The sequence below is a fragment of the Pagrus major genome, chromosome 3 (assembly GCF_040436345.1).
Source record: "Pagrus major chromosome 3, Pma_NU_1.0".
In the NCBI taxonomy this organism is placed as follows: Eukaryota; Metazoa; Chordata; class Actinopteri; order Spariformes; family Sparidae; genus Pagrus; species Pagrus major.
Genome location: NC_133217.1, coordinates 271,532 through 296,332, shown reverse-complemented (window position 1 = coordinate 296,332; position 24,801 = coordinate 271,532). Strand labels below are relative to the sequence as shown.

The window sequence follows — 24,801 nt, the reverse complement described above, 5'->3', positions numbered from 1 at the left end:
CCTCAAGAAAAACAAGCTGAGTCACAACCTGCTGCTCTGCCACTGTGACGTAGGAGCCTTTCGTGAGTTGTGATTGGACAGAAGTTTTTATCTCGTATCCTGTGTCCTGCTGTGGTGAATGTTGTTGTGGTCAAGACAAGCGACAAGATCATAAACTTTCAGCTCTCGTTTTTTTATTTTTTTTTTATTTTTAAAACGCCATGTTGCGGTGGACTTTGTTCCTGCTCTCATGTGGTGTCGTATCTTCAGGTGAGATCACGTTTAAACCTCTTTCATTCAGCTGAACTAGAAGCTTCGCATCACAGTTCATCGATCTCTAACTTTATTACAGTGACGTCAGTTAAAATGCAGCATGTATGACGTCAGCTGTAAAGAAGTCACACAGGCTTTGTGACTTTACAGCTGACACCATAAATATTGTTATAATATGAGCTTTGTGGGGGTCTATGATGAGTGACCCAAACCAACGTCAGGACGGAAATATAAATATTAGATAACAACGCACACTATGGCGGACAGTGAACGCGTCGCACCCGCTCTGTAGGAACATGCAGGGTGACACCGACATCATGAGCACAAACGGATACGGTTTTTTACACAAAAACAAAACGTCTTCGTGTATAACGTTTGCCGAATGAACGAGTCGGCCCAAACACACAAGAATGTGTTGTAGACGGCGTTTCACAGCGTTTATACAGTTTCTCCTAACGCAACAAGTTTCAAAATTGAGCGTTTTTTTAAGGGAGTCCGGCGTAGAAAGGAACATCTTAATGTATTGAACCTAATGTTAATGCCGAATTTACAAGAAGGCACCAATGAGTTAAAATGTCCCATTTAACAACGTTGATTAATTAATCCTAACTTAATACTTGAATACTGGCTGTAACTTTAATACTCAATACTCTAATATTTGCTGTTGATTTGTGTCTGTTTACATTATTTTTTTAATTACATTTTATTACATTATTCTCTTATTTTTATTGTCCATATTTAATGCTGGTCTTGTGATACTCCTTTGCATTACACCATGACACATATTCTATTAGAGCACCTTACAATGCACTGAATCACAGGGTCAGTCCCTGCCCTGCCACTGCAAGCGTCTCATGCTTATACATCTCTTTTTACATCTCTTTTTACATTCATGTGGATATTTTATCATCCTGTTTATGTTGTATGTGTATGTTGTGTGTGCTGTTTATAAGCTACTGGAGACCTTGCATTTCCCTCGGGATCATTAAAGTATCTATGTATCTATGTATCTATCTATCTATTAAGTTTCTCCTCATGATGCAACAACTCTTAAAATCACTGGATTTGTAAGGGAGTCTGGGATGTTGCTGCAAGAAAATTGTAGTTTATAGCCGTCATTAACTGACCACATTAACTTGGATGAAGACAGCGAAACATCCTTTCATTTTTTTTGGAATAGCAACAAAGGAAAAGTTGTTGAAAGTAACGTAACCGTGTGCACATCACGTGCTCAGACTTTGACAAACTACACCTCTGAACTTGAGCTAAAGTGAAGCCTGCAATCTGCTTATATAGCTGCTGTAGTCTGGAACTTACAGGTGATGTGAACACGAATAAATAGATCTTACGACACAACAACACAAAATTAAAATGAAATTTGAATAAAGAACTGATTTTTTTTAATGTATTTATTATTTATTCTTGATGTTGCCTTTGTGTTTTCAGAATAAATACATTTTGCACACTGAATAATCTTTATAATAATAATAATAATAATGATAATAATAATTTTACCTGATGCATTTTCTGTTACAAACGACCAGTTGGAAGCCTGAATGTTTCTGCCTCTCTCTGCAGTGAAACACTACCTGAGGTACGTCCACACTGGGTCCTCTGGGATCCCAAATGTCCCCAACACTGTGGCCGCTGTGTTTGTTGATGGACATCAAACAATCCACTACGACAGCAACACCAAGAAAATGTTACCCACACAGACCTGGATGAACCAGGCCACAGAGGACGAGCCAGAATACTGGAAGAGCGAAACTTCGTTCTGGAGAGGTCAAGAGCAGCATGCGATGTACTACCTGGGTCATTTTAAGGAGCGCTTCAATCATACTGGAGGTGCGTTCACTGGATGTTCACGTCTTACTGTCAGGACATTTTCTGAAACACTCATGTTTCTTAGAGCAAAACTCCTGTTTACTGCTTTGACTTTCTTTAGTGCCACCTGCAGGTTTCATTGATGACTACTTTCCTGATTAAGACATATTTTATTTATATTGCTTTTGTTTACGTATGCACTCAGTGTCCCTGAGGATGAAAGCATCAGCAAAATAAATGTGACATAGTTTGATGCTTTAAGTTATTTTTCTGTGTTATTATCTTTGATGAGACAGTCACTGTGTTTGCTCCTCTCTCTCTCTCTCTCTCTCAGGCATCCATGTCCTCCAGGTGTTTCATGGCTGTGAATGGGATGATGAGACTGGAGAAGTTAATGGTTTTGATGTTCTTAGTTACGATGGAGAAGACATGTTAGCATTGAGTGTGAAGCCACTGAGAAGTATTGCTTTAAAACCAGAGGCTTCTAACACCCAGTACAGGTGGAACAAGAACAGTGGTGGGTTAAAGTTCCTGGAGCACCGTTTGTTGAAGGAGTGCCCCGTGAGGCTGCAGAAGAGTTTGGACTACGGCAAGAGCATGCTGCAGAGAACAGGTGAGTGCACTCAGAAAGTATTCAGACCCCTTCACGTTTTTCACATTTTGTTATGTTGCAGCCTACATATATATACATACATATATATATATATATATATACACACACATATATATATACATATACATATATATATATACATATATATATGTATATGGGGTTGATCCTCAGTTTAGTTCAGATTAAATGTGACCTCTCTTGGTCCTGGTGTTCTCCCTCCAGAGCTTCCCTCGGTGTATCTCCTCCAGAAGACTCCCTGGTCTCCAGTGCGCTGCCTTGCCACGGGTTTCTACCCTAACAGAGCTGCGATCTTCTGGAGGAAAGATGGAGAGGAGATTCATGAGGAGGTGGACCACGGTGAGCTCCTGAACAACCACGATGGAACCTTCCAGATGAGTGTGGACCTGAATATTTCACTGATCAAAGCTGACGACTGGAGGAGGTACGACTGTGTTTTCAAGCTCCAAGGTGTTGAGGAGGTCATCGTCACGGAGCTGGACCCAGCGCTGATCAAGACTAACTGGGGTACGTTAAGAATGGACTGAACTGGATCTTTGTGTATTTTTGTAACAGCCAGTGTGAAGATGACATCATGTCATCAGCTTTCTGAATCCTATAAATGAGATTTCTAAACAAACTAGTAAATTATAACAGCAACACTTTATCCTCACTGACCCGATCTGTGTCTTCCTGCATCCTGCAAACAGAACCTGATTCTGTTCTCTGTTGTGTTGTTCAGTTGAGGAGTCCTCAACACTCCCCATCACTGTGGCTGCAGTGGCTGCAGTGTTGATCATCCTCACAGTGGTCATCGGAGTCACAGTTTACAGAAAGAGAAAAGGTGAGAGACTGACACTTGTTACTGCTGTTAGTCCTCCTCTCTGTTGTCCATGTGAAGTGATCTGTCCTGAAGGAGGTGAAGGACCAAAGCTACAGTCCTCAGTCTGAAGTTCAGCTGATCATAAAATGAGGCTTCATGTAAATCATGAGTTGATCTTCCTCATCATCTCCATAGGAAACTTCACGTTTGATTAGGTTCAGATTTCTTTCTCTCTTGTCACAGCACTGTGCTGATGCTCTGGTTAGGTTTAGGCACAACAATCGCTTGGTTGGGGTTAGAAAACATCATGGTTTGGATTAAAATGCCTGGTTTTGTCGTCACAAACAGCAGGAAGTCCTCCTCCTTAAATTATCCTGCGGTGTCACACTTAGAAATACCAAAGCGCAGACTCAAACTGCAGCAGCCATGAGGGCTATAACACCAACACCATCCTCTCCACCTCCAGATGTGAAAGTCGGCTAATAAACATGTGATGTGAACATTATTATGGCACATTTGGTACAAATCTCAACACATATGTGTCTGCAGTTTACTGCTGACATTATATCCTGAAGATGTGGCTGGTGTACCAACTAACCATCAGCATGTTAGTATTGTCATTGTGGCTCAGGGCCACAGCAGCTCAACAATGAGCTGATAAGGTGCTGTAAGAGATAGATGCTTACAGCTGTGATTCACAGAGTAATCCTTTCTATTCTCTCTTCATTTCAGCCCAGGGCCCTTCACACGGTGAGTATTCAGTATTTCCTTCATGCTCATAGAGTCTGACCCACACTCTGTACTTACTGTAACTCTGTACTAAATAAATGTGATAACAATGATTCATCGACCCTTCAGCTCCTGAAGACGATCAGACCTCTCAGAAACTGAAACCAGAGTCCTGACTCCACACGCCTCTGTGCACACAGTAAGTTATTTCCATCTGAGTTTTTACTCATCGACATGAAAGACGAGGAGCAAAGATCCTGCTGACTCAGACATGTAAAGAAAAAGCCTGACACACTCAGGCTATTTATTTATTCTGCTTTGTTTAACATGAAATGATCTTTACAGATCTGTTAAAGGTGCTCCAGCTGCTCCTCACTGAAATCTCCAGACCCGTCACAAGCAGAACTTTGCACATTACAGACTCACAGTGATTTTATATGTGTGAGGAGGAACTAACTTGTAACTTGAGTCCTCTGGAATCAAACTAAACTAACAACAAGTCTCAACGAGTTTCTACTTTATATAACATTGAAAGTAGGATGTAACTGTTGATGCTGACATGTTTTTCTTCCTGTGTTGTGTTTTTCTCTTCAGGGTTGTTGAAAAGACGAGGTGTCGTTTCAGGAACTTGAGGACTTTTAATCTGATACTTGGCTGAGCACAGCAGCAGCTGCTTTGTTTGGACGGAAGAAAAATGGAAACACAGATCATACAACCTGTTTAAATGTGCTGCAAACAGGACTGATATTTTTGCAAACAGAAGAGTCAGTCATGACTTCAAAACAGATGTTCCATATTGTGACACTACCTGCCTGGGTTTGTGAAATTAACTTGAAAATGGTGCCTTGTTTCTTTAAATGAGGTGCAGTCAAAGAAGAAGTGTCATAGATTGATTGTGTTTCCAGCTTCAGCTCGTTTGGCCAAAAGAAGAAAAAAGCTTGTTACACTCTGAAGTCCACAACAGTTACCGTTAATCTTTAGTGTTGTGATGCACCAGCTTGTTCACATAAATCCTTATAAATGAACACAGACATATATGCTAACTCATTTTTACACTGCAGCTGTAATGATCACAAACAACATGCATGTTTCACTAAAAAGCACCAGAACAGTATTTTTTTATATAAATCTATATATATTTAATATATTTCTATAAAACAAAAGCTGGTAAAAGCTGCACTACATGTAAACCAGACTGAATACCAACAAGTGTTAATATTGATGTTTTATATTTAAAAAGAATTGACCACATGTGTAGTGACTGGTCCTTTCCTTTGTTCACTACTGGCTGATTGTTTTGTTTTGACGTGTACTCGAGCAATAAACCAACGAAAACTTCCTTTGCGTTTGAAATAATAATCGTCATTTAATTTCTTAATGGAGCCACATACTTATCATTTGTTCACATAAAAAATAGACAGAAAAATTTGCTCAAGCACAGTCGAAAACTGTTTGCTCCTCCATTCATCAACAACACCTGGGCAACACCACTGAGTAACCTGAAGTAACCTACCTGACCCCCGCCAACATCCAGTTCAGGTCAGCAACACAAAGGAAATACCGCCGCCTAGCGGTTTGGCGTTATAGGTGTTTATAAATAAAACATGGCTCCTACAACATGTTTCTTAAAGATTACATGAAATCTGAACTCTGAACTTTGGTTTTAAAGAATCTGCAGTGTGGATGGAAGAAACAAACAGATCAGATGTTCTGAAATGTTTCCAGTTTTTAATGCTGAAATACTCTGTTCATGTTCTTGTGGTTTTTCCACATTAATACATGAATTGTGGCAATAAAATGCTTTTTGACAAAACAAGAATTAATCTGTGGATTTTCTTACATCTTACGTCACACTCTCAGGAAGTGACGTCATGAATGGGAGGCCCTGGTGCAGGTGAAATCACCTGGATATGTAATGGTGCCTGTAGCAGCAGGGAGCTCCTGGGCAGAGTCACAGCCTGTGTTTGGACCTCCTGTCCGGCAGGGGGCGGCAGAGCCACGACCGCTACCGGCGAAAACCTCACTGAGCATGCGCACGGACACTGACCCGGAAGTGTAGCTAATAAACAACCGAGCACGACGCTCCGGTGAGTGAAGTTCTCCGGTTTTTCTCTCAGACTGCCGTTAAAATGTCTAAAATCGAGATGCTGCGGCTGCTCATCAACCAGCGGCTCACCGAGGCCGCGGAGGAGATCTTCGGGGTGTTCGGGAGAACCATCGCCGAGTACGAGGAGGAGATCTCCCGCTCCAAGCTGGAGATCGACCGCCAGCGCCGGCTGCTGGACCTGTCCAGGAAGCCGCAGATCTCCCTGCAGGTCAACAGCTCAGGTCAGACACTGATTCAGCAGCTGAGGGGAAACCAGCCGATCGATAATGAGCCGAACTGTTTGACTGTTTAGTGTTTAAAAGTGAAGGAGCAGATTCTGACATAGTGTTAACAACAGTCACAGTACAGGTCAGACCACAACATCACCAGACTCCCTTAACAAATCAGCTGATTTTAAGAGTTGTTGAGTTAAAACAAACTTTATAACGTAGTGAAACTCTGTCTCTGACAGATTCTGAATCATTGTCTCCTTCTTGTAAATTCAGCATTAAATGAAAACAGTAAGTTGTGTGTCTCCTTGTAAAAAGTGTCAGTTTGTGGCAGCATGGCTGCACCAGCCTGTCTGCTTCTGTGTCTAAAGTGCTAAAGTCTGACCTGCCAACATTTAGCAGCTGTTTGAACACTGTTTACACTGATTTCACCATTTACACTCAATTTATGAAAGAAGAAACATTTTATTGATGCTAAACATGTCACATTTTACAAATACACTAAACAGTAACCAGTATAGGCGACTTCTTTGTCCCCAGACTCCCTTAACAAATGTGTCAGTTTAGTGAGTTGTTGAGTTGGAGACACTTTATAAACTGTGTGAAACTCTGTCTCTGACTGATTCTGACTTATTTGTTCCTTCTTGTAAATTCAGCAAATGTTCTACATGAACTTCTTTCTGTCTTTCTGTAAAAACATTGGGTCTCATTCATGAAACGTGAGCAGAACGAATTTGTGTGTAAACTGTTCGCAGACGGAAATTTACGTGCATCTCGCATTCATCAATATTTTAGTAGCTCCGATCTTTTCGTAGCTACTAACAAAATCTCCACATGCTGCTGACCACGCGTAGTGCTTGTGTAAATTTAAGAATGCACGTAAATAATGCTTGTCACTATTGGAAATTACAATTTAAATTCATATTGCGCTCTGTTATGTACACAATACGCAGATGCCTTTGAAACACGTGATATAGCCTAAACATATGATAAAATATAACACATTTAGTTAAAGTAGTTGGCAATTGGCAGGTTTAAGATCCAGATTAGGTTCATGATTGTGAATTATCCATGTAAATCGACTCAATAGATTACAGGTTCTTTCTACATGTTGAATGATGATAATAAAAACATAGGCTCCAGTGGAGGCATGTCGCTGTCTCCACAGGTATAATTCCTGACAGAGAGGTCTCCCCAGTTATCCCCGCGATGCGCTCGTCTGCAGTGGATAGCTGCGACTGTGAGCCTCCTCCTCCTGTGGCTGATATATTTCTTTTGTGTGAGGTTATGCGTTTCTTTGCCTCCAGTTTCATGTCAAACCATTTACGCTTCACCTCGGACATGGTTCTCTGGACTACAGAGACAATATTGACGGCATCTGTCACCTCCCTCCAGGCCTTCGCTTTGCCTGTCCCTGTCACACCACTGCTAACAGATGAAAATACTTTTTTTTCTTAATTCCACTTCACCCAAAAGTATTTCTATCTGCGCTTCTGCAAAGGTCTTTTTTCTTTCTCTCCCTTTCTTCGTTTGCGCCATGACTGACAGGTCGACCGGATGCATCTACACCTCCTTATATGGTGGTCATTGGCAATTCATGGGCGGGGATTTATGCTAATAGCTGATTACCGGGAGCGCGCTGTCACTTTACGATGGATTGGCATTCACGATCATACACACGTGTTTACGATCAGATCTGAGTTTCCCGCGGTGTTCATGAATCCGGAGTAGGTTTTTAGTAGCGGAGGCTTTTATGTGCACATCTACGCACAAATTTACTAACGTTTCATGAATGAGACCCATTGAGTCTGTTTGTCCCACTGATGGACGGGTTTGTTTCATACAGAGCAGGAAGTGACATCAGATCACAGGTGGTCACTCAGACACATGTTAATACCAGGTGTGAACAGGCTCAGTATGTCTCATGATACGTCAAATGTTTACAAGATCACATAAAATAACTTGTACAAAGTAACGTGATGTGTCAAACATGGGATCAGACTCTTGTGAGAACTAGTTCTGTTTGCTCTAATCACAGCATGAGGACAGAAATGTGAGCTGGATGTTATCATTGCATCATATCATGATTTAATTTTTTAACATGTTGTAAAACGCGACCGGCTGCAGTTCTTAAACGTGTTCTGACTCTGTTCTTGGTTGTGATTGGCAGGTGTCTCTGAGCAGCAGGACTGGAGCTCCAGTCTGGACCTGAGCGAGATAAAGTCTCCTCACATCAAGGTGGAGGAGGAGGAGGAGGAGCTGTGGCCTCCTCAGCAGGAGGAGACGCTGGAGCAGAACAGCGTGAAGTTCCTGTTGTTCCAGAGCGGCGGCGTGAGAAGCAAGCGGGATAACGACCACATGACCTCGGAGGACTCGGAGCTGGACCAGCAGCCCGGCACCTCAGTCCAGCAGTCCTGCTCAGACCTGGACGAGGACGCCCCTGAAGCTTCAGATCCAGCTTCAGGTAACGGCCAGCTCGACTGTGTCGACCTGGAGGCGCCGCTGTCCGAGGTGGTGGACTCGTACATCTGCACCATTTGCGGCCGTGCGTTCGCTCAGCGCGGCCACTGGGCCAAACACGTCCAGGTCCACCGCAAGGTCGAGACCAAAGTGGACAAGTCGTACACGTGTGACATCTGCGGGAAGAGACTGACGCGGTTTGACGGTTATCAGAAACACTTGAGGATTCACACGGGCGAGAAGCCGTACAGCTGCGACGAGTGCGGCCGCAGATTCAGCGACAACTCGAACTACAAACGCCACATTCGCACACACATGGGACAGAAAACACAGCAGAGCTGAGGCTGCCAGGACCAAGACTGATGTCTTAACAACATGTAGAGCTGCAGCTAAAGATTATTTATCGATTAATCAATCAGTCGTTTGGTCAATATCAATAATATCCATCATGTGGATGACGCCCCCAAATCCAAAGATATTCAGTTTACTGTCACAGAGGAGGAAAGAAACCAGAAAATACTCACATTTAAGAAGCTTCAGTCAGAGAGAACATCATTCAAAGCGATTCATCGATTACCAAAATAGTTTGCGATTAATCAATCAATCGTTGCAGCTCAGTTTTCATGCACAGACGTGTCCGCACTGATGTGGACGAACACGTCCCTCATCCTGTCTCCTTCACAGCGCTGTTGATTTTATTTATTTTAGTGTCGGTGTGCGTCGTCTGTTTTATTAACTACAGAAACATTTCAAAGTAAAACACAAAGTATTTTATCAGAGTCCGTGTTCCAGATTTAAAATATCTCCAGGTTTTACTTTTAGTTTCCATTTTTCTCGAGTCGGAAGAGAAAGAATGGATGAAGAGAGCCGATCAACCAAACGTCACATCATTCTGTTCGCCGCAGTAACTATTTAAAAGCTTTTTGTGGACGATAAACAGACGAAGAAGAGACATATTGTATTTTTCTATATTATATATTTTGACAGACGTTTGTACACTGGAGGAGGAGGCGACAGCTCAGACTGACTTTTCTGTGAAAACCTTTTTATCCTTTGTGTTGCTGATAGCGAGGCGGTGCAGACGTCTGTAGCACAAATATGATGAAGTCACTACTTGACAGAAACATCTGTAGTCTGTAGTTTGTCTTCTGGATGTCAGGACCAGCTGTCAAATAAACAGTAAATCAGCTTTAATGAGACTGTATGACTTTTACTGAGGTAATAAAATCACACGATTGAAAACTGATTCAAATGATTTGTGTTTCAGAATCTCACATTTTACCAGAAATGTTTGTTTTCTCATGTGTTTATTTTCTTTATATCACAAATTTGAGTTAATTCAAGCTTTAATTTGAACCTTTTTCCCGTCACTAGGGATGTTTATGATTAATTATTAATCAATTAATCTCCGTTCAGAATTTAACCGATTAAAAAGGTCTTAGCTGACAATGAGAGATGGACACAAATACATCAGAGTCTTACAGTAACAGATTACAGATACTTGTTTTTCAAATAAATCCAAATAAAACACAAAATACTGGTGTGAGAAAATGTGTTTAATTAAAAAAAGGAAATTGGTAATTTAAAAAAACAAAACATTTTATCCATTTATAAATGTATAATATTCATAGTGGACGATGTCACAGTCTCAGAAAGAAAGTGTGGAGCAGTGAAGTCATTTACTGTGTGACGTCTTTACACCAGCAGATGGCAGCAGAACACTGATTTTAAACAGCTTCATGGTAAACACACACGTTTGACGAGGACGTTCATGTCTGGTAATATGATTTATTTCATATTCTAATTATTCAGAATGACAGCTGATAACAACATGTTTGGTATGTTTATGTATCTTGAGTGACAGAGAAACGGAAAACCCTTTAATGTAACTTACAACACTGCGGCACTTTTGTCCAAACAAAACCTTTGTGAGGCCTCTTCAACACAACCATGATTTCAGGAACCTTCTTGAAGACTTGGACCCTCTAACAGTTCCTGGATTCTCCTCATGTGAGCTCTGAAATCCTCTCAGGACCCTTGAATCCCCTGCAGGACCCCTGGAGCATCTTCAGGAACGCTTTCACAAGAACTATCTGAGACACATCAGTCAGTAGCTGTTTTTACACTGGACAGCAAGCCGCCAATTTGGCTGTCCTTTTCGCGGCTAGATCCGCGAATTCAGACAGAGCGCGGCATATTGGGGGTCTGTTTTGGTCCGCCGATATGACGCCTCGGAGGGTACACTTTCTGCCGCCTCCATTGCTATGTAAATCCAAGGCGTCGATGTGCCGGCAATTGCGTAACATGGGCGGAGGTGTCGATGACGTGCACTGTTGTGCGACCCACAGCCGGGAGTTTTAAAAGCAGGAAACAGCTGATCACAGCAGTCAGTCCATCCCTTCATCCGCAGACTTCAAAATGAGCAACTGGAAAGCTGCTGAGATCCGGGAGACGCTAACCATCACAGCCGAGAGAATCGCCAATAACCAGGTCACTCGTCACTGCTCACGCCCGACGTCGTGCTTCATGTCACATCACATGTTTACGCCTCCCCCAGTGGCGGCTGTTTGGAAAAGGAGGACTATTACACCTCCGTTTCACAGAGACAAGGCGGCAGATTGCAGCCTTTACCTGGCTGCACATGTGGTGCATTTCCTAACTAAAAGGGGCTGGTGATCCCTGGACGTCTTTCGAGCAGCCTGTGATTCCTCCAAGACATGAAAAGATTCCTGGAACACTTTCAAAGACTAAAACTTTCTAAAACTCATCAGACTCCATCAGTGACTCCTGGGCCTCCTGAAGATACCTTCAGAGATTGAATCTGCTCTTTGTAATCACTGCAGCTGCATCCAGGCCTCCTGAACCCCTGTGATGACCCCAAAACCTCCTCAAGAGCTCCAGGACCAACAGAACTGATGGTATGAAGACCTTCTCCTCCTCAGCGGTTCTTTGGACTGACCGACTTAATCACCTCTCCTGACGAGGCACTGAGTGCTGTTTGTCTCGGGACGAAAACTCATTTATATATTTTTTTTTTTACAAAAATTCAAATTAGAATGAAAAGAAAAAATAACCAGAAGGGTTTCATACTCCATCTGTTGAGGATGACAGCAGAATATAAAATACGCTGCTCGTTGTGACCGACTGGTTATGGAGGAAAATACTTCCTTTGTTTTGTTTTGTGTGAGTCGAGGAGTTTGTGTCCCTGTCAAGAACATCTGGTCCAAAATTACTTCACGCCCTCCGAAGATCTCTGGGACGTCCTGAAGGACAGAAGTCCTGACAGATGAGAGAAGACATTAACTTTCTGGTGATCCATTTTCTAAATCTGATCTCAATTGTTTGTTGGAAAAAAGGTTTGCAGGATAATCTTTATAAGTTCCTAAATGTTTTTGTTCATCTTATTTCTGAAACTGAAATCAAAAGAATAATTTTTAATGTTTGAAAAAAACAAGTTTGGGAAAAAATCAGAAGAAATTAAAACTCAGCTGGAAGAAAACATGAATGCATGTAGTCAACATGAACATGTGCACTTCAGCCTCTTGTGGTCAAAATGAGTATTACAAAAACATTAAGAAAGATAAACCTTATAAAAAAAACATTTCTCCTGCCAAAACTGTTTCTTTTAATCGGTTTCACACATGAACTTTTTTTTTTTTGGAGAAAAGACATTCTGAAAAATTTAGATTTTTTTTCATGTGTGAAATGTTTTTTTCCAGTTTCACACATGAAAATATAAAATTCTCCTGACATTTTTCCCACTCGTTTCGCAGATGGAAAAAGAGATTAATGAACTTGGAAAGATTATCCGGCAAAACTGGCGGAGAGCCAAGTGGGGAAAAATATTTGAGAAGCAAAACAAATAGTTTGATGTTTGATTCTCTAAATTCACGATTCAATGTGACTTTCAATTCTGAGGTTTCTTCAGCAAGGATGGCCATGTACGGAAGCCCTGAGGGTCAAGTTAAGATTGTTTTTTTTGTGTTTTTTCTGATGATCTGTTTTCTACATCTTATCTAAACTGTTTTCTCTCCCGTGTTTAACTCGAATCCTCTCCTGAACACTCATTTTTTACCAACTTGGTTTCACAGATACAATTTTAAGAATTTAGAAAAATTATCCTGCAACATTTTTGTTCTGAGACCAGTTCTCAGGTCATAAACGCAGGAGAGAAAACCGTTTAGATAAGACGTAGAAAACATCTTTTTTTTTCTTCACTTGGTTTTAAAAAAAAATTTTTAAGAAAAAATATTCTGAAAAATGTTGGGAAGTGTTTTTTCAGGTGTCAAACCGAGTGAACAAATGTGTTTTCAGGAGAATTTTTTTTCACTCAATTTCACATGAAAAAAATTCTCCTAAAAGTTTTTTTCCCAAATGGAAAAATATGAAGGAACTTATAAAGATTGTCCTGCAAAACATTTTTTCCCAACAGTTCTCAAGTTATAAACAAACAACAATTTAGATCAGACTTAGAAAACAAATCACAAGAAAAATAATGTCTTCACTTACTCCTCCGGGCTTCCGTACACAGCCGTCAAAATCAAATCAAATTGTGACGTTAAATTTGAAAGTCACATTGAATCGGGAATTTGAGGAGCGTGACGACCCTGAAGTATATTTGAAAGCCTTTACAGGTCTTCTGAAACCACTGAGAGACTCCCTGATCACCTTCAGGAGTCTTGGAGGGAGCTCCACTTTCTTTCAGGACTCTTAAAACAGCTCTTGGAAATCATTCAGGGCTTCTGTAACGTCCTCAAGGTCCCTGGATCCAATTAAACCTCCTTTATTCTGAGAAATCCCAACAGGTCCTCTGAATCCCTGAATCAGCATATCTGGAGCCTTTCTGAGCACCTGAGCTCATCTCGAGGACTGCAGCTCTGCACACCTGAGTGAGTACCACTGTTTATATTTTTAATCAGAACTTCAAAATAAGAGTCCACAGAGACAAGAGTCGACTCCACAGTATCCTTTATTTACACCGTCATCCACATCGTTAATTAATAGCAGTAAGGTAAACATAATAGCTTTTATTACATTGTCATTCTGGTGAGGCCCACTGGGTGGCGCTGTGAGTCCGTCATCAGTGATGTCACAGTGTCTCCGTCTCCCCTCAGTCCCTCCAGCTGAGAGCACGTTTAGAGGACGGAACCGACAGCCACCAAATGAATAAACAAATTTATTTTGAAGGTTACAAGTGCATCTTCATACAAATAAAAAACCCTTTTATAAAACGAGCCGTCGCGTTTGTTTCTCCCAGTGACGGACCAATCAGGAGTCAGATCACAAACCAACAGCAGTGACTCTTTTAATCGACTTTCAGACAGTTTGTTTCATAACAGACGGAGATTCCTGTTCCTCAGTGTGTCTGTGTGGATGGAGATGAGTTAGAATCAGATGCTTCAATATAAAACATTTAGAAAAGACGACCTCTGCTCTGCTCTGCACACAGACGGCTGGACAATACTGAGCTGATGTTTCTGTTCTGTCTCCTCTTCACTGCAGGAAACCAGACTGTTCAGTGTGGAAGCGACAATACTGCTGACAGGCCTCCTGGAGCCATTTAAAGGACCATACAGGTACAGTTTCCTTTCCTTTACTCCCCTGACTGTTTCCGAGTGCTCAGTATACTTTGAAATGTTTAGTTTGAGTTTGTGAACTGATATAATCACAGCAAGTCTCCGTTTATATCTGACTGAAGAGTCACCAAAACTTTTCATTCAACAAAAAAGTCCAACTTCTCAAATATGAAATAACTTATACAGGTGAAAATCTGCAAATCAGGAACGACTCCATCGTTACATTTTTGGTATTTGACAGTTAACAGGAACTTTTTGGTCGCTACGAAAAAAAAGTGTGACATCCGGCCGTACTGTTGAACGTGTACGCTTGTTTAAACTTGTTCGTATGGAGGACGGAAATTGCCAAAATCAAAAACAAATAAATAAATGACTCAATAAATACATTAATAAGCCACTAAATGGACCACAGATAATGTTTAAATTACATGTGAGCATTAATTAATTTAAAATTAATTTCTATACTTGGTATGAATTTCTGTATTTATTTACTTTCCCATTTTAATTAATCATTTATTAGTTTTTAAATGTATTTATTTGAGTGTCTGCTTCATTATGCTAATGAGGGAGTTGTCATATATAAATAAATACATTTAAAATTAATAGATTGATAAATAAAATGCTAAACGAAATGGGAAAATCAAGTGTACGGAAGCCCTGAGGGACAAATGAAGACATTTGTTCCTGGTGATTCTGATCTAAACTGTTTTATCTTCGACTCGAGAAGTGGTTTGTTTTGTGTTTGAAACCGAGTAGAAAGAAAAAGTTGGCAGGAGAGAAAAATGTTTCTTTTGTAATGCTAATTCTTTGTGTGTTTGTTTTTGTAATACTCATTTTGACCACAAGAGGCTGCAGTGCACCACTTCCTCATGATTTCTTCCAGGGGAGTTTTAATTTCTCTGAACACAACATACGTCGATTATTCTGTCTCATGAAAATTTTGCGTTCACTAGGTTTCACACACGAAAACAAAATGCTCCTGGAATATTTCCACGTTTCACAGACAGAAAAAAAACATTAAGGAACTTTGAAAGATTCTCGTTCCATCAGGTCTCGAGTCATAAACACCGGAGAGAAAACAATTTAGATCAGAGTCAGAGAAGATATCCTCACTCTGCTCCTCAGGACGTCTGTATGAGTGAATTAAAACAGAATTATTGTTTTTGGTGCATTTATTTAGTTAAACTTCCTGTTTTTGTTTTTCCATTCACTCCTTTTAATCATGTCGTCAGCGAGATGTCAGAAAAATTCCCAAAGTGACATTCAGATGTTTTTTAATGAAAACCCCAAAAATATTCAGTTTCAGCAGCGATCTCAGATTCATCTCCAGAACACAAATGTTTTTCATTTTCAAGAAACAGTCATTAATTTTGACATTCATGTCTGTGTCTCTTTATAAAAACAACATATTTCACCAGCCGACTGTGACTTTGCTGAAGTTGGATGGTCCTTGAACGCACCACAGAGGACAGGTGTCTGGAGCTGCAGTCACTCAGAGCGGTACGTAACAAACATGACTCAGAGTCTGTGCATGTTTACTGTGATGGAAAATAACTGAAGGAAACAAAAGTGAAACTTTATTTTTCAAAACTGTTGAGCAGTGATGTTCAGGTGACGGGGATTTAACGGGTAAACACTCAAAACCTGCTGTAGATTCTTTTAAATTGCTCATTATAACGTATTTCTTCCTGTGTCGACGCAGCAGCCGCGGCCTCGGATCAGATTTGCTCTTCTCGTGTGAACACGGCTCGTTAATTTAGACTGTGATTCAGGCCGGCAGCCTCGTCCCTCTGACCAGAGCAACACTAATCTCCGATAACTATCAAAGAGCTGCAGTCAGGACGGAGATTCAGGTCGGACATGATGAGGATGATGTAACTTCTTCAGGTACAACTCAGTGTTAAACTGCTGCTTATTAGATCTGAACAAAAACCACCAGTCTGCTGGAAACACCTGATGACATTACAGCACGTCTCCTTCACTCCCCTCCTCTCCTCTCCTCTCCTCTCCTCTCCTCCTCTCCTCTCCTCTCCTCTCCTCTCCTCTCCTCTCCTCTCCTCTCCTCCTCTCCTCTCCTCTCCTCCCCTCCTCCCTCCTACTCCTCCTCTCCTCTCCTCTCCTCTCCTCTCCTCTCCTCCCTCCTCTCCTCTCCTCTCCTCTCCTCTCCTCTCCTCCTCTCTCTCCTCTCCTCTCCTCTCCTCTCCTCTCCTCTCCTCCTCCTCTCTTCCTCTCCTCTCCTCTTCTCCTCTCCTCTCCTCTCCTCTCCTCTCCTCACCCTCCTCTCCTCTCCTCTCCTCTCCCTCCTCACCCCGCTCTCCTCTCCTCTCCTCTCCTCTCCTCTCCTCCCTCCTCCTCCTCTCCTCCCCTCCTCTCCTCTCCTCTCCTCTCCTCTCCTCTCCTCTCCTCTCCTCCTCTCCTCCTCCTCTCTTCCTCACCCTCCTCTCCTCTCCTCCTCCCTCCTCCTCTCCTCTCCTCTCCTCTCCCTCCTCACCCCGCTCTCGTCTCCTCTCCCCTCCTCTCCTCTCCTCACCTCTCCTCTCCTCTCCTCTCCTCCTCACCCTCCTCTCCTCTCCTCTCCTCCTCTCCTCTCCTCTCCTCTCCTCCTCACCCTCCTCTCCTCTCCTCTCCTCACCTCTCCTCTCCTCTCCTCTCCTCCTCACCCTCCTCTCCTCTCCTCCTCACCTCTCCTCTCCTCTCCTCCTCACCCTCCTCTCCTCTCCTCTCCTCTCCTCTCCTCCTCACCCTCCTCTCCTCTCCTCTCCTCCTCTCCTCTCCTCTCCTCTCCTCTCCACCCTCCTCTCCTCTCCTCTCCTCTTCTCACCCTCCTCTCCTCCTCCCTCCTCCTCTCCTCTCCTCTCCTCTCTCTCCTCTCCTCTCCTCTCCTCTCCTCTCCCTCCTCCTCTCCCTCCTCACCCTCTCCCTCCTCTCCTCCTCACCCTGCTCTCCTCTCAGCTCGGCTGTCTGGTGCTGGTGGACTCAGAGTTGCATCATTTGGTGCAGAGGCAGCTCGGCCCGCTCCAGCAGACGAGGATACTTCACTGACGCTCTGCAGCTTCGTTATTGCCTCCTCTGATCGCCGCTCAGATAAACTGATGTTGATCCAGAGTTTGTTTAAGAAGCGACTCAACTGTTAATTTGTCTCCTGACAGGACGAGAGCTGTCAACGTTTCGTTAGTTAACGGACCACGCTGGTGCTTCACTTGATGTTTCAGTTTGAACCAACAAATCTCAACCCAGCGCCCACTTACTATCTCTTCCCCGGGCTTTTAACCACGTCTCATGGGCTTCCTCAGCAGATTGATGTAGTTGGCATGGAGATGATGGAGACGAGGAGCGCTGACTCCAACAAACACGATCTAATAAGAGAAGTCTGGATTCAGAGACAGTCCTGTTTATTCCAGGAATGTTTACATTTATTTACTAAATGTAATTATAATTTATGAACTTCCTGGGAACACTAAAGACTTCCTCTTTAGCCTTCTTCTAACTTGGATGAGGATAAAAAAAAAAAAATTTCAAACTGTTTAACTCAAACATGTCCCGACTGCGTTTGACATTTAAAACAGTTTTGACAGCAGAAACTTCACACGATCGGCTTAATGTTTTTGTTCTCGATGTGTTTTGTGTCCATTCTCAGGTTTCGGAGCCTCCCTGAACGTCTCACCATGGAGAAACACAAAGGTGAGTGAAGACTTTTTTAATCGTTTTGCTGTCGACGTTCTTCACACGTGAGACAGATGTTCTCTCACAGCTGGACGTCAGACTTTTTATTTTCTGTGTTTCTTTAATAACTTTATAAATGTCAGAAATCTAAATCAATACAGAATCACGTGTTTTGGATCGGGTCAGCAGTAATATAAAGTGTCCCAGCTACAACATGCAGAACCACCAGTACGGTTCTGTACAGATGAGTCTGTCAGCTGTTTCAATGATTCACCTTCGGTCGTTCAGCTCCTCGTTTTATTTACAGATATTCTGTCCCGGTCGTGAACTCTTATTGCTGTTTGTTACTCGTCTCCGCCGCCGCCTGTGTATTAAACTGTTAACCTTCGACCTCTGCACTCGTTTGGTTTCTCTTTCAGGCCGAGTGCCCGGACAGAAGAGACGGCCACAGAATGAGAAACTGCTCTTGACCGCTGACAAACTCTGAGAGGTGAGAGTAAAACAGGAAGCAGCAGCTTCTGCTCACAGTCGGGTATTTTTAGACCGTCTGTGAAGAAACACTCCCACAGACAGAAGCACCGGAGAGTCTGCAAAACGTTCACCCGGATCACCTCAAGTACCGACACAAGTTGTTACTCTGCCGTGGTGTTTTTAGTCATGCAGATCGTTCTGGTTTTATTTGTTCAAACTGTTTTAATTCTCACTCAAAAAGGCTGAAATTCAACAGAAAACAACACATACTGCTGTAGTGTGTGATGAAACCGTCCAGAACATCATCGTGTGGCAGCAGATCCAAACTATCAGACAGTTTTTGTGTAGTTTTGGGAATTACAACTGAAACTTTAATGATAAGATCTTGTGTTGTTCGATGACTGCAGTAACGGTCCCTGCTGTGTGTCGGCCATGATGCCTCCGAATGAAAACAAAACTCTCTGCGCGGTCAGACGAGCCGAGAGCAGCGCTTCCCGAACACATTTAAACTGGGTCGTCTGCCTACCTGCTGTTCTGCAGGACACTGAGCCCGTTCTCAGCGTCTCGATGTAACGATGACAGCATGGACGCGTGTCAGTGGAAGTTGCTTTAACAAATGAAGGAAATCTAAATATCAAGTTAAATGTTGCAGGTGTCCAGGCAGGTTTCCTCTACGAGGACACGTTTCATGTTTATTGCTTATTATTTCTCGTCTTTTTGACTTATTTGAAAATTCAACATAAAATTGCAGTTAATGAAAATATCACTTTTGTTTCACGAGTTCTTCGACGCAGACGGTGAATATTACGCAGCGAAAACATCTTTTTCGAAACAAAGTTGATTTTACTTTTGCTCCTTCGCACCGCGAGTGAAAATATCAACCAATCATGTTGTGAAACAGTGGTGACATCACGAGTCCTGACGGTACCGGACCTGTTGGTTGTTTGTTATCATCCTGGATTTTATGACACAGCGACTGAGCTGAAGCCGGCATATCTGTGCTCTGGTCAGATCCACAAGATAAAAACAGAACCTCTGAGTCGATGGTCTACTGCTGCCCCGATTTGTAAGTTCGGTGTTTTAATGTGTCGATACATCTGAACGGACCGGACCGGACTGTAGCCTCGGGGTCGTTTTATTGTCGGTCCTGTTTGTTTAGTTTTGATGCAGCGTGTTCTTCATATTTTGGGTCGTCTATTTAACACGTCCTCGGTGTGTAAGGGCCTTTATAAGTGAACATAATATCTTGATGTTCTTTGTAATTACAGTATTGATATCAGCATCAGCAGTCAGTCAGAGTGAGCTGGAAAATATCAGCAAAAATCCAAAATGGTGCCTCCTTCCTAAATGAACGGCCAGTCTGGGAAACACTGCAGGTAAAAATGATAAAAGAGTTTTTGTAGTTTGGGCCGAACTTTGTTCTACATTTAACTCTGTGAGCTGCATCAGAGCTCAGTGAGCGACGAGGAAACACTTCTGATTAACATTTCCCTCAAATGTCTTAATAAATACCCTGAAAGTCACAGCTGACCTCTCAGTTTTACTTCTTTGACACCCGTCAAACATATTTTATAGATCCTGCAGATGTCGGCTCATGAAAATTCAGCTCTGAGGTTTTTTTTCGAGCTCTTCGTAGATAAAGACGGATGCAAAAAGGAGGAGGGCGGCACAGTAAGTCATTCGAGGGAGATTATTAATTCAAGAGAATTAATGAAATCATTTTGAACATACAAATTACTGAATTGAAGAAGTATTAAGTGTATTGAGAGCATGAATTTGTAATTTGAGGGAATAATTGATCAGAAATCCTCCCTCAAACGCCGCCTGGGCTCCGGACAAAACACAGCCGATGCTCAGTTAATGCTTTGTTTGTTTTTCAGATACCAATATGGTACAAAGAGAACATTCATCTGGTTCTGTCTGGTTCTGTGGAGAGAGACGGCTCCGTCAGTGATGGCTGCTCCGGTTCAGTTCATGAAGTAAAACCGTCTTTTTCTTCTCATGCTCCTCAAAGTGCTGCTGATGTGTTGGTTTACAAAAATCTCCATCTATTGAACGTCATCGTGAAGCTTTGATGTGAGAACAAAAACCTCATTCTAGTTATTTTCTCCTTTTTTCCACAGAAAAGGAGAGTGAACCCTCCTCTCAATTTCAATTTTCTGGACCAGATTCAGAGGACGAACAGACTCCCAAAGGAACAGACTTTCCCTCCGGGTGTTTCTGACATTATCAGCTCCGTGTTTTATGTCTCCTGTGGGAAGAAATGCCGTCGTTTGACTCGAAGTCCTGGAGAAACGTCCATCGCTCCTCAGATCTGCTGCAGTCCGATTTCCTGCTTTTTTGAATCTCTGCACATGAAATCTGGGCCCCGTGCCAAAGTGCAACAACCGGGGACACCAGATCAAAGCGCTCGTAAGAAAACTGCTTTAATCAAGAATTTTTCAGGCCACCTCGAGCCTCAGGGACTCTCTTTGAATCATTAACATCGCTCGCCCTCCTTTGGAATGTTTCTCAGACTCGTCTGAGCCGGTTCTGATCCGCAGTCTGTCGTGAGGGGAAAGTCGCCGCCTGCCCGAAGCGATGAGTCAGAGATCTTGTTTATTTGTCGTCTGTCTGTGAGGCTCTTTTCAGGACTCTGCTGTGAGCGCAGCAGTCGTGACTCAGAGAGGCGACGGACGGCGTCCTCTCAGAAAATAACCACAACTGAAGGCTCGTAATGAGGACTGATGGAGACAAGAAGCTCTGAAGTCTCTTTTGTCTTCTCGTCTCATCAGCGCTCTCATTTATTTCTCACGAGCCCTGCAGACATGTCGGAGTGCTTTACTTGTTGACGACTGTAGCAGCCATGTTGGATTGGCGCCACTTCCTGCGACAATCTCAGTATTTGTATTTTCCTGCTTCTGCTACCGGTGACGTCGCTGTGTTTGGAAGGAACAGCGGTTTTGGCGGGACTTGGGGTTTCAGCGACGCTGTTCTCCGGACGATTGCCGCCCGCTGCACGTGTGGCCCCTCGCTGTAACTGTGCTGCCGTGTCAGGCAGGAGCTGGCGACCAACGGCCGCTGGCTCTCGCCGCTGGTGTTCATGTTAGCCGCCCCGCTCGCGGGCGGGGGGCCGTTGCTGCTGCTGTTGGTGTTCATCCTGGCTAGAAAGTGTGCGTGCTGCGCCCCCCGTTGGTTGAAGCTGTGGTGGCGCGGCACAGCCCCGCCCCCACCCCCGGCCCCACCCCCGCTGCCCATCTTGATGAGGGAGTGGCGCTGGGAGTGATGTCGTGTCACAGAGACGCTGCTTCCTCCGGGTCTCTCTGGAATCACCTGCTGCTGGAGCGGAGTGGAGGAGGATGAAGAGGAGGAAGAAGGGATGGAGGTGGAGGAGGTGGGGTTGTTGGACGATGAGGAGGAGGAAGAAGAGGACGTGGCGGAGGAGGAGGTGGAGTTTTGGACCGGGGCATCCAGGCGCTTGGGGAGGCCGTCCCTCGGCAGGGTGGAGGTGCTGTAATATGAAGCTGACTCCGTCTCGGGGATCTTTTGCTGGTGATGGTGACCACCACCGCCGCCGCTGCTGTTATTGTTGTGGTGGTTGCTATGGTGATGGCTGTGGTTGTAGTGGTGGGTGCGGGTCTGGCCGGGGGGATTATGAGGATGATGGTGATGATGATTATGTCCTCCGGCGGAGGAGGAGGAGGGGAACAGGGAGGACGAGGAGGTGGAGGTGAGGACCTTGATGCCTCCGGTCCCCGACGCGCTGACCTCGTGGATGTGTTTGAGCAGCTCGTCCAGCGCCGACACGTCCACCACTGTCTGTGGGAGGGACTGCTGGGAGAGGTGATGAAGAGGGACTCCTCCTCCTCCTCCTGCTGCTGCCATCACTCGCTCATCGTTGGAGATCTTCCTCTCCTCAGGGAGGTGCAGGGAAGTCGAAGAAGCACCCGCTCCATGAGCCGCTCCGTTGCTGAAACTGTTGCCGTGGTGATGAGAGAAGGGAAACACCTGCTGGGTCAAAGAGTTCCCGACAACCGCCATGAAACCGAGACTGGACCCGGAGCAGCTGGGCCCGGACTGAGGGTTGTTGTCCTTGGCGTTGTTGCAGTTCTGGTTCTTCTCGTACTGATGGTGCCGCAGAGCCTTCATGTTCTTTATGGGAAGCTCTGGGGTGGAGTCGGGCGTGGGCAGGCCGGACAGCTCGCCATCCCCCTGAGACAGAGACTGAACACAGGTTGGACCCTCAGATTAGTTCTACGATCACAGTGTTGAGCTCTGTGATTGGTCACTTTCAGTAACTTGATTATTGCATTCAGGAACTATTCCCTTCAGATGTCTGACCAACAGTCCAAAACCCAAAAATATTCAACGTACAATCAAATAAAAAAATCAGGCATTATCTCCTCCCAGCCACGCTGATGTTTTGCCCCGAGGTCACGTTAACAATTTCCAGGTTCGTCTCAACAAACACGGCTGGAGGATGTGCATCAGCGTGAGGAGAGGAGATGATGACTGAATTCTACTTTTTGGGTGAACTGTCCCTAACAAGCTGCGACTGATCCTTATTTTTGTTGCTTATTTAATAAAACTTCCACAGAGTGAAACTCGAACTCTTCTACCTCTCTTCGTGACTCTATTGGGTTTAAAGGAACATTCCACTGGTTTATGAAGCTTGGGAACAGAAGGGTTCACCTCTTTGCACACTGAATTATTTTCTCTGTCGCGACACAGATTACAGAACAGCTTTCACAGACTGAGGAGGTCCAACATGACTGGTAAACAAAAATCAGTGGAGTGCCCCTTTAATTTAGAACAGATGAAATGTGTTGTGTCGTGAACCGCAGCAGGCGGCTCTTCATGACGAGCTGTCCTACCTGGGAGAGGCTGAGCTCGGGGTCTCCCAGCGGCAGGCCCTGGTGAGCGGGGGTGTGGAGGTGAGGCTCCGAGCGGCCGTTGGGGATAAAAGAGCTGTACATCTTCGGAGTGGACACGTCCAGTTTGTCCTCCTGAGGGAAGACGAAACAACAGAAGAAGAATAAGAGCACTGAGAGTTTCTCTTTATTTATTATGATTTTATTTCTCCACCTGAGGATGATGATTCAGGGTGAAAGAGAAGAAGACTGCAATAAAAAGGATTTTAATCTTTAAATAACACGTTGACCTGAACTGTGAGCAGAAACTTCTCCAGCGGCTCATTTTCAATTATCGTATTCCTCACAGTATAACGAGGAGCTGGTATGGATTTCAGCAGAGGGGTCAGAGGTCAGAGGGAACCAGCAGCAGCTCACAGATTCAGTTTTTGCTCAAGGACACTTTGAAAAAGGATGTAGTTGTTAATGAAAGAGCTGATTGTAATGACTGAATAAAAGAGTGAAGTGAAGCTATTAACTTATCGTGTCCCCCCGAGAGAAGATGAATATTAACACGGCTGCTCTGAATTCAGATGATCACGTCGCTGCCGCTCGGCTCCACAACAAAAACCTGACGAGTGCTGCAGATGAGGACGAAGTAACGTGTTGATTCACTGACATCGTCTTTATAAATGAACCTGTAGTTTCAGCTGTGAACTCGCATGACGACAACATAACTGCAGACAGAATGTCAGCAGATCATTTTTTTTATCATTCTGTATCTGGAATCATCACGTTTTATAAAAACAGAACTAAACAAAGCACATGAATGATTTCTGTGATGAAACAACTTTGTTTCAGGTCTGGTGGATAAACATGCTCTTTTCTGTCAGAGGTGAAGAAGAAGTCACAGAAAATAGAATGAGAAAGTCATTAAAATCTTCCAAAACACGACTCAGTCACCAGAAAAGGTCTCCAGTTTTTTTTCCCGTGTGTGGTTATACTGAACGAGTGTTTCCTGTTTTCATGTGAAGTTCATAATTTTTAAAAAATCTGCTAAAATCTGCAATTTTTTTCATGCAGGAAACTGAGCAGATTTTTTTCCAGGAGAATATTGGTGTGAAAATCAGTAAAGACTTCAGAGTTTTGGTAGGATAATCTTTCTAAATCTGGATATACGTGGAAAAAAGAGTGAAAAATGATTTTCTTTTTGTCAGAATAATTTTTCTAAATTCAGAAAAAAAATGT

At 43.5% G+C, this 24,801-nt stretch overlaps 3 protein-coding genes across 3 annotated transcripts in view; 2 read left to right on the top strand and 1 right to left on the bottom strand.

Moving 5' to 3' along the window:
- Positions 1-155: 155 nt before the first annotated feature.
- LOC140993576 (major histocompatibility complex class I-related gene protein-like) lies at positions 156-6,057 on the top strand. Its single transcript, XM_073463069.1, has 8 exons — positions 156-249; positions 1,831-2,097; positions 2,411-2,689; positions 2,912-3,214; positions 3,429-3,530; positions 4,242-4,259; positions 4,368-4,437; positions 4,833-6,057. Exons 1-7 carry the CDS (start codon positions 201-203, stop codon positions 4,412-4,414), a joined length of 1,065 nt encoding a protein of 354 aa, XP_073319170.1. The 5' UTR covers positions 156-200; the 3' UTR covers positions 4,415-4,437; positions 4,833-6,057.
- Positions 6,058-6,278: 221 nt separating this feature from the next.
- On the top strand, positions 6,279-10,260 carry LOC140993579 (uncharacterized). The gene is made up of 2 exons (XM_073463072.1): positions 6,279-6,566; positions 8,725-10,260. Exons 1-2 carry the CDS (start codon positions 6,368-6,370, stop codon positions 9,354-9,356), a joined length of 831 nt encoding a protein of 276 aa, XP_073319173.1. The 5' UTR covers positions 6,279-6,367; the 3' UTR covers positions 9,357-10,260.
- A 7,273-nt stretch (positions 10,261-17,533) lies between these two features.
- LOC140993552 (semaphorin-6D-like) overlaps positions 17,534-24,801 on the bottom strand; it is a 79,097-nt gene continuing 71,829 nt past the window's right edge. Inside the window, exons 19-20 of the mRNA XM_073463040.1 lie at positions 23,578-23,709; positions 17,534-22,927 (exon numbers count right to left, since the gene is read on the bottom strand). Coding sequence (XP_073319141.1) covers positions 21,602-22,927; positions 23,578-23,709 — 1,458 coding nt within the window. The 3' untranslated portion in view covers positions 17,534-21,601. The remainder of the gene's footprint in view (positions 22,928-23,577; positions 23,710-24,801) is intronic.

Bases quoted from the DNA above. Each gene is read 5' to 3' on its own strand.
- LOC140993579 (XM_073463072.1), top strand. From the start codon at position 6,368: ATGTCTAAAATCGAGATGCTGCGGCTGCTCATCAACCAGCGGCTCACC. The intron at 6,567-8,724 runs GTCAGACACTGA...TGTGATTGGCAG, and splicing joins CCTGCAGGTCAACAGCTCAG to GTGTCTCTGAGCAGCAGGAC.
- LOC140993576 (XM_073463069.1), top strand. From the start codon at position 201: ATGTTGCGGTGGACTTTGTTCCTGCTCTCATGTGGTGTCGTATCTTCA. The intron at 250-1,830 runs GTGAGATCACGT...CTCTCTCTGCAG, and splicing joins ATGTGGTGTCGTATCTTCAG to TGAAACACTACCTGAGGTAC. The intron at 3,215-3,428 runs GTACGTTAAGAA...TGTGTTGTTCAG, and splicing joins GCTGATCAAGACTAACTGGG to TTGAGGAGTCCTCAACACTC.